General features: G+C 42.4%; 1 protein-coding gene across 2 annotated transcripts in view; it reads left to right on the forward strand.

Moving 5' to 3' along the window:
* The window catches only part of prkcab (protein kinase C, alpha, b), a 56,677-nt gene that overhangs the window by 32,796 nt on the left and 14,017 nt on the right, over positions 1-9,864 (forward strand). For both annotated transcript variants that reach the window (XM_053850670.1, XM_053850672.1), the window contains exons 4-5: positions 8,904-9,015; positions 9,366-9,494. In XM_053850670.1, coding sequence (XP_053706645.1) covers positions 8,904-9,015; positions 9,366-9,494 — 241 coding nt within the window. The remainder of the gene's footprint in view (positions 1-8,903; positions 9,016-9,365; positions 9,495-9,864) is intronic.

The raw sequence follows: 9,864 nt of genomic DNA on the forward strand, positions 1-9,864 counted from the left end.
TCTTCATTCATCCTTGTAACTGCTCATACTATTAGCATACGAAGCTCACACAAATTTCTGAGAGCACTCATTCTCACTCCCATCAATTGAACCCCAAAATTGAACTGACAGAGCACTGTTGTGTTACAAACACAGCAATGTTCAAGCTTGAAAATCAGAAGGGGTACTTCTTCGTTGTTTGCAAGAAGATACCGAGAAATACGGCGGCGCTTACAGGACTGCTTGTGAACTTCATTGCTTTAAATGATGGTGTTGTTCCGGTTTAACATCGGGGTCCATCAATCCCCAGATAACAAAAAGTGAATGAAGTGAATCAATGTTGAAATAACAGCAGGATCAAGTGCTGCCAATTGTTACGCAATTTTGAAAGTAACATCTATTCTACATTGAGTCAATATTGACTTTTCGGCATCAACCAAAAAAACTATTGGATCAAGGTGGGAATGGGTGTTGACAACACTGCCCCCTACTGTCCAATTGTGGTCATTTGAATTTGATTTTTGTTAACCAATGCAATTTCAAATGCTTGGGTATCAAACCATAGGCACAGAAATAATGTAGTCAATCATCCTGAGCAAAACCGAAAACCGAAATATAAAAGGATATGAGCTGCTTAGCAGAGTGGAACTTTAGTTCTCGATAATATGTCTGCGTATGATGGAAAATAGTACAGATTTGGAAGGGTCAGTTCATGTAATATGGCTCATTCTATTCTCATCCATATAGGATCCTTCATCCTTCAAAGTCACCAGTCAACTCATTGACTGGTGCAGTTTTTAAAACTTTGTAATCTGCCCCCTATATGTTTAACAGCTCACATAAGCAGCGCGCTCAAGGAATTAAAACACAATTAAAGCTTCAATATTGCGGCGCACTTCTCATTTATCTTTTGTAATCTGTATGTTAAAGGTCATACGGTCATAAGAGTCGCACATCTCATATCATCGGCAACATTCGCGGTCACAAGTGTAAATCACAGATATGCCACAGATAATCCAGCGAGAGCATTAGCACCTTGTGGATTAGCAGCAAGCCGACCAGCCAGCTGTTGATCTTTTAGCTTTGAAATGTCTCTTAGTTTGATTTAAGAGTGCTTGGTGAGGGTTAAATAGAAACTGGGAATGTGTTCACAAGCTTTGTGATTCCCTGAGGAGAGAATGGGGAAGCAGCTGCTCGCCTCTTATGCAAGTAAATAGTAAACCAACCACGTCGGCTCAAACAAAAATGTAGTTATGAAGTGTTAAGCGTCTGCTGTTTGGATGCTAGACAGCGACATCGGAGGCCAAAGTCGTCTCACTGCCAGCTACAGGGCATCTGACATAACACTCAAAACACACACCAGAACATCTGCTAGCATATTTAGATGACACTAATACACCATCACAGTTGCTTCTACTCATCGCTGAAATAATTCCTCCACATAAACACCCTGTATTACAGCGTCCCATCACTCCTCGAATCTATACGTCCCCTAACACATATGCTGAGGATTAACAACTGTGTAATTATTATACCGTGTTGCTGTGGGCTTTACCTCCTGGTGTCTTCTCCGTAAGCCTTGTGATCATTTTGCAATTTACTGGGTTTGTTTGCTGATTATGTTTACAAGCAGAGGAGATCATCGCTCTCGCAAGACAATCATTACTGAATTCAGTAAGGAATAAAGTGTCCAGTTCTCACGACTGCTAAAGATCTTGGCGTTTTAAACGCTCATAGATGCACTGGAAAATGAAGTGTTATGAGAATTTGTGTGAGAATGTTCAGCGTGGAAGTGTGAGAGAAAGCACTGGTCACCTGAGACTTGTCCTTGTTGGTTTCCATGGTGATGTCACAGTGATTAACGTCCAGGTACGTTTAAAAAAAAGGCAAGTTTTAATAAAAGCACACCAGGAACTGGGGTAGGATGAGAAACGCTGATGGCGGATGATAAATCACCTGGGTAGTTATTTTGTTTTTTCCACTCCGAGAACTTTTTTGACAGAATGGTTACAGCTCGCTGGAGTTTGGTTGAAAGTAACTCACGTTTGAAGTGAACTCATTTAATTTGTTGTTCAGTTAAAGCAGACAAATGGGATGGTGAATGTTGTTTTTATGTATATGATGTGCCCGCAGGTTTTTTATTCTGCCTGTGGAAGAGCTACATAATTTCAAATGTTTTATTTCAAGCTTTGATCGCTCACTTATCAGGTGTGTTTATAGTGAAGAGTGAAAGGCTAATGGCTTGTTTTTTTAAGCTTTATAAACAGGGCTTATTTCTAAAGAATAATCCCCTTTTCTCTTAATCACTAAGTAAGACTCTGGACTTGGCGAATGAATGCAAATATGAGGATGCCAAAATCTGTAAAAATGTGAGGCAGAAACCTGTTTCAATTTGAAGGCGCCGCATTTGTTTAATTTCATAATACAACTCTCCAAAATGCCCATACATTGACCTAAAACTAGATCTCCCACAATGTATATTGCTTTCATTGTCATTAAATTATGGCCTCCTACCTCTAGGTGCCAGTGTTTTGCGATTGTTTTCCTAACGTCTTAAATTAGAAATGGCAAGAAAAAAAATTCCAGGATGTTCATAAAGCGAAAAAATTAACATGGACAACAACAAGGTTGCGCTGTCATTCTCACACGTGACTACTGATCACCAAAAACACACCATGTGCTAGGACTTGGTGTAAGGGCTGAAACGCAGCAATGGCTCCAAAGCCAGAGCTAACCAAGGATCCATCACCGTATTATGGCCTAAAGACTCTAACCTAGCTCAAGTGATTCATTTAAAGTAGTGTGGATGAACCGTACAAGTGGTCTGCTCCGCTACCCGTTGACCCTCTTGACAAACTCTCCACCTGAACAGCATTTAGTTCCATTACCACAGAGCAGAAATGGAGCTATGCAACTGAGGCTTCCATAATGGTGCATGACAATAGTGCTGCTGAAGTGTGAAGCCTCCGTGAAGTGATGACACTCACATACATGGCGGTGTGGCTGTATAAAGATGCCACTGCTGCTCCTTCACATCAAACCCCGCCATCATGGTTGGCGTAATTACAGGCTGTGTTTGATGATGAAAGTTCTGCTTGTGATAAAAGGGTGTGCAGAATTCAAAGGTGGCGCGACAATTTCTTCCCATTGCTATATCATGCTTCCTTTTTTTTAATTAGACTGAGACCAGGAAGGATTTAAAGCCTCGGTAGTAACTACTTATATCACAAACACTATCAATCTCCAAATCCTAATGCAGAGTTCTTGGTACATGTACTGCAATCTCTCCTATAATCCCGTAAATATCTCATCATCTCATCCTTGAAAATCATTATACTAACATCATATCCCTTAATCCAGCGAGCCTGCGTTCAGATTGTGCGTCGCATTTGACTAATGAGCTTGTTCGCTTTACTGCTTGTGTGTTTGTCTTTTAGCTGTCCGGCATATTTTTGCATGCTATCTGCATTGATGCTGGGTTCACAAGAGCAGAAAAAAATGTACGAATAGGTGAAGCTGTTGAACAAATATTGGAGCATTGAAGCAAGGCAAGTGGATTTGGATCTGGAAAACATTTGGCTTTCATTTGAAAAAGCTGCTCATGTATGACCTGAACGAATGAAAACATGACATACGTGCATCACGGTAATGATTTGTGAGACACAACACAATGAGAATTAAATATCATCGTCATCTGGCTTTGAACTACGGTAGCTACATTCCTAAAATTGCCAACTTGGTATTGACATTTGAGACCATTTTCGATACAACCAAATTTGAAATTGAAATGCAAATAGAAAAAAAGAACAGAAAACATGGAACCTTTGTAAGTGCAGGAGTTCCTGGTCCACTGATCACACTGATGCACAAGACATGTCGCAGCTAGGATGATAACAACAACAACAAACATGGAGGAATCCCTGAACAAAAGCAAACAAAAACAATCTGTTTGCTTTGGTTCAGGGATGTTTTTCGCTACACAATGGCCATATATATATATATATATATGGAGAAAATGAGGAGGAATACTATTTATTACAATTACATTTCCACTAGCAAATAACGGCACAAGAAGGAACTGTTATCTATATACTATATACATTGATGTGTTGTCATATTGAGTTAAAGATATGCATAAATTAAAGGGGATATGTCATAGTTCTGTATGTTACAACCCTAACTCTATAAAAAGCGTATTAATCTAGTCTGAGTTCATGATGCTCTCCCATCGTTGCGTGTGTCCTTCACTGCAGGTCAGTAAGCCAAAGGCTGGAAGCAGAGTTGTTTGGCTTCATCTGACTTGACTGCGTGTTCTGGAGTGCAACTGCCAGCAGTGAGAATGAAAGTCCTGTCGGCTGAAAACTGCTGCTTTCTTTTTCGGCTGAGCTGCTCAGCTCGAAGTCGCTGAGACCGCTGCTCACAGGATCACATTTCTTCATTTCGGCTCCTTTTATCTGTGTGTCTTCTGACTTGTGCCCTAACTTGCCGACAAATCATTTCATTAAGCTGCAGAAGATCTCCCCTCTGCTTGTTTGCCGCTCTAATGTTTGCTTTCTCTCCCTTAATGCTCAATCTTTCACTGAATTCCTCCTGCCAATTATCACCATAGCAACTGCAGTTGTTCATTTTGTTTCCTGAAATTTACACAAACACAAACAGACCTGAGGTGCGACACTGGCCTGCCCGTGTTTTTAGAGCTTCAACGAGTCTCGGAAACAAAGCGGAAATGAGCGTTTGTTTTTTAATAATCCAACACAAAGAGTGTGTGACAGAGCAGTAATGAAATAATTCCCAGCAGAGATTCTCCCAATGTAATTACACAAAGCAGCTCTTTAATCGAGGCCACGAGTCTATCATTTCAGTGTTGTGCAGGTGTAGTTGGGTTAATGTTGTGTTCAATAATTAATGATGTTTTTTTATTCTGTCCTCATATTGGTTGTCATTACATAAAATGCGGTTGTGTTGTTTTGATAGCTGAGAATTCCATTAGTTCATTCCTCATATCAGGTCGAGGGGGCAGCAGAGAGCACTATTGAAGGTGGATAGGACTGGTAAATAAGAGAAAGTTTGCCTTTTAGCTTAGTCAAGATGAGAGCGGAGTACCGACATGTCATGATGGAAGATGTCCGCAGGTGCAGCTGGGAGGGACAGAAGTTGGAATCAATAGTAGTTTACATGCCAGACCTCTAAGTGGCGCGGCGTCTCTGCCTTTTTCTTGCGAGAAACAAGGAAGATGGCACAGTGATTGTAAAGCTTGTGCTTTGTAGAACCTTTCGTTTGAAATGTCGCAGTGTGTTCTGTCAGTTTTATGTTGGCCTTGAATTGACTGCAAATGAAAGAGCTTTGTTCGAATTCACACAAAGCGTATGAGCAACTACAATGATGACTCAAACAGCTGGTATAGAATTTAAGTTTGCTTTTGGTGGACATGCTGAATGCGAGGAACAGGTGTTGTCACGGCAACCCTGCTATAGCGTAGTCCTTACTTCTTGACTCTAAAACTCCCAGAGATGTGTTGTACGAGTCCTGTAAACACATGGAGGACCTCTGATGAACCCCAAAAAGATCCTGCTGAGGGTGGATCTATTGTTCCACTGCTCCCCCTGAACCAGAGTTCGACTGACGAAACATTGTGCAAGAGTACCAGGGAGGCCGATTCCCTGTTATTGGAAGACACCCTGCGGTCATCTCTTTATAAACAGGTCCACACCACCCTGGCCGTTCATCTCAGGTACCTCCAGATCACATCTGTTGTAAGAGCCAAAGGCATTCTTCTGTATCATGAACTGACAGCTGCGTTTGGCCCCTGAGAAAGGGTTGCGAACCCCTGCTTTATTTCTCTTTTCCACTGAATGCTTAGTAGCTTGCTAGTGAAGCAGCGAGTGAGCTCACCTCTGATCAGTGTTGCATCCAATCTTCTGATTCAAAGAAAGTTTTAAAAAATATATATTTCTAAAGAGATTTAAGGAGCAGATTTAACAGATTAACCCTGGTCATAATCAACGTTGCCCTCTTCTCTTTCCCTCTTACTTGTGTGGTGATGGCTTCCTATTAGTCATGAGACATTTCCACCTCCGGGGACGATGCGCTACTCAGAGCCTGACTCTAATTAGAAAAACTCATGTTTGACTCATTGGCACTTTGCTCTCATCATCGACCTCCTCGGCTGGTTGATGTTGTTCTCCCTGGAGTTGAGAGGGATCTCGCCTCGCTGCCGTCTGCCTCCCTTCTGGTTGCATCTCAGCACCACCCCGACTGTTGCTGTTGACAGTCTGTCCACTTGCATCTTCAGCCAGCGCCGCATGAATATGCTTGATTGATGTTTGATAGATGGATGAACCGATTGCTCTTGAAGCCACTTGTGAATTCAGTTTTAGGATACGCCAAACTTCACTTCGCTGTCTCCACGTCATTTATTTTTCCTGAGGTGTTTTTGTTTTATGTGTTAACACAGTGATGTAAACACATCTATTTTTTAGTTCAGGGGAGACCAACCAGTCAGAGGCTAAGAGTCACAGTGTTTTACTGTGTTGCTGAAGAGAGCTACATCCTATGAATATGTAAGGCTCTCAGGCTCACCTGAACTGCTGGTCATGTGACTTAGCGGCATCCCTGAGTGTCACAAGGTTGCTGGTTCGCCTCCGGCGTACGTCTCTTGTGCATGTATTTTTAAAATGTATATATTTTACTGTGATCCTCCTCGAAATGTCAAGTGGCATAGATAGAAATGTGTGTGCCATTTATTTTACTTAGATATTTTTTTACATGGCTTGTGCCACCAATAGCGTGGCCCCATTCTGTGTGTGTGAGTGACACTGCAGACTGAAGCGTCTCATCTTCACTCCACTGAATTAAACGTACTTCACGATGATCAACAATGAATAATAGGTGAACTAAGTCAAATCGTGGATCTGATCTGAAGTCTTAGGACCGCAGCTCACATTGCCATTGATGGTTTATTGTTTATGTTTCAACGTTAGATGCAAGTTTTGACATTTCCCCGGAATAACTCTACTTTTTCATCTTATTTCCTGTATGAACAATCATCTCAACAGCAGCTGGACCAAAATGGCAGCCAGTTGGGCCGCAGTTCAGGCGTATGAAACTGGGGAAAGAGCTTCATGTGGCTCCGGAGCCGCGGTAGGCCAGGCCAGTTTTAGATCATGTTTTTTAGGCCTCGTTCAATATCACCTCAGCCTCTGCCTCAAGATGCTGTAACAATTCAATTTTAACCCAAACACGAGCCCCGACTTTATGTCTGTGTTGCAACTCTAATTATTTTTATATTTGTGGACCAAAAAAAAAAAAACAAGTCGGAAAGACCTAGGAGGGGAAACTGCGGACACAATCCCTCCAGGTGTGGCTTCAGAAACTGTAGCAGAGTAAAAATAGCCAGCTTTCTAAAAGAAGAAAACGCTGTCTTTTTCTATTTCTCGACCTTTACACCGCTGACTAATGTCTCTGCCAATCTCCGAACTTACCCAGCCTGCATTATTAATATTGTTGCTCGTCTTTTGCCTCACTCTGTTTGCTCGGCTTGTGTTTGTATTTGTGTTGAAAAGGGCCGCAGTTCCGTGTCGTGGGCTGCTTATTCAGTCAGCGGCCCGTATAATTACGCTGGTGAGCGCCGTGACACATTCCAGTGAGATGCACGCCACGCAGATGTGGGTCTGTCTGACTGTCCTCCTTAGATTACATTGGCAAAATGTTAACGTGAATTCCCAGTACATGACATTCACATTGGAATGAGATAATGACAACTGTGGTTCCAGTTATCACTAATCTCCCGTAATCTAGTGGAGGATTCATAGAAATGCCGCGTGATGCTTTAATTCTGCTTTCATGTCATTTGTCCGATAGTGATGAACTATTATGGCTGAATAAAAATAAATAAAGTAAAGTAAGCATGATTTGAAAATACTCAGTGGGGGGGTCAGAGGTCGTCCATTAAAAGCCCAAAGCATGTAATAACATAATCCTATATTTCCTTTTTTGACTAAAAAAAAAACTTCAATTTTTCGACTTTGTCATGGGGGCAGCAGTCTACTTCTCCCCCCTCAGAGCAGTCTTCCTGTAGTCTGTCTGAGGAGGATACTGAGAGAGAAAGACTTCATCTCTTCAGTATGTCAGAGGCCCTCCTCCCAGTGGGGCACCCCATATTAGCTTATCACCGTATCTCTTGGGGTGACCCCAGACTTGGATGTGTGTTTGTCTGCTAACTGGAGCTAGTAACCAGCGTTATCAGGAACCAGTAAGGCTTAGTTCTTTCGTGTCCAGGACAGACTGTTTTGGCTCTTAACTGATCAGTCTGTCACATGCTCATACCATCCTACTTGAGGAAAAGACTAGGGCTAGAACACTGTACACTCTATCAGTTTCGAACAGAAAGTCATCTTCACCCTGGCTGCAGCCCAGATTCCGTCCATAAAATTAGAAGCTGAACCGATGACAGAGTGCAGCCCTGACTGGAAGTACTGGACCTGCTTCCAGACAGGACAGAATAGTCTTCAATAATGGCTTCAGTTCTTTAAGAAGTTCCTTGATTCCAGTACAGTTTCCGTTTGGACTTCTTTTACAACACCTCCTGAAACATGGGACGAGATGGGACTCCTTCCAGGATGACAAGATGGAGAGAGCTGACACTGAGCACCAAAACACTCTGGAACCTTCCACCCTCCCACTCACTGCTAACAGTGTGACATTTGCTTCCCACTTGAATAATAGTCTTTTAAGGCCGACTGGTACTTTTTAACTCAGGTAATGTCCAACCATAGTCTATGTACATATCCCATGCATGCATGAAAGTCATGTTAATGGCCATGTCTTGGATCTGTGTACTGTTGCCCTTCTGTTTTTCAGTGGTCACATTTCTAAATCAGAGAGCATGAAACAACATACCTGTGTTTGTTTGATCAATTTTCCAGGACCCTAGAAGCAAACACAAGTTCAAGATTCACACATATGGCAGTCCCACCTTCTGTGATCACTGCGGTTCGCTGCTCTACGGTCTCATCCACCAGGGGATGAAATGTGACAGTAAGTCTGTGTCCTCTGTGGTTACACGTGTGTGTCCAGATGTGTGCTGATCTTTGGTGAACAGTGGAAGCTACAGAACAGTATAGACTACAAACACACTACCACAGTCTATCTATCTAGCACCCATCCCTCCATCCATCCATCCATCCATCCATCCATCTATCCATCCATCCATCTATCCATCCATCCATCCATCCATCCATCCATCTATCCATCCATCCATCTATCCATCCATCCATCCATCCATCATCCATCCATCCATCTATCCATCCGTGCATCCATCTATCTATGTATCTATCTGTCTGTCTGTCTATGACAACTGTTGATCAAATCTCTCTTTCCTTGTCCAGCATGCGACATGAACGTACACAAACAGTGTGTGGTCAACGTGCCGAGCTTGTGTGGAACGGACCATACGGAGCGGCGAGGTCGCCTCTTCCTCAAGATCGAGGTCAGCGGGGACAGGTTGCATGTCACAGGTTAGTGCTCCTTTTAAAAATGGCTTGTCATGGGTCTACTTTCCTCAAGCCGCTAAACTCTGAGCAGGGAGACATTTAGTCTGAGTAACAATTACTCATCAAGCCTAAAGCACGTGTTTGTTTTCAACACCTTAATATTATGGTGTCCGTCAAGAGCAGCACTTTTATTTGAGGACTTCACAAAACACTTTGGCAGAGAAAAATGACTGCGGGGTCAGTTTTGTAACCTCTCCTTTCAGGAACATGATGAGACATTGATGGTCTGGGGATTAAAGTGCTGAACACATGATGTTAGTCAGCAAACACAAAACCAGAGAGTTGGATGTGACATTGAAATATAAAGCTCTCAGGATAAAGACTTGAATTTTCA

Source organism: Synchiropus splendidus, chromosome 19, assembly GCF_027744825.2.
Source record: "Synchiropus splendidus isolate RoL2022-P1 chromosome 19, RoL_Sspl_1.0, whole genome shotgun sequence".
NCBI classification, from domain to species: domain Eukaryota; kingdom Metazoa; phylum Chordata; class Actinopteri; order Syngnathiformes; family Callionymidae; genus Synchiropus; species Synchiropus splendidus.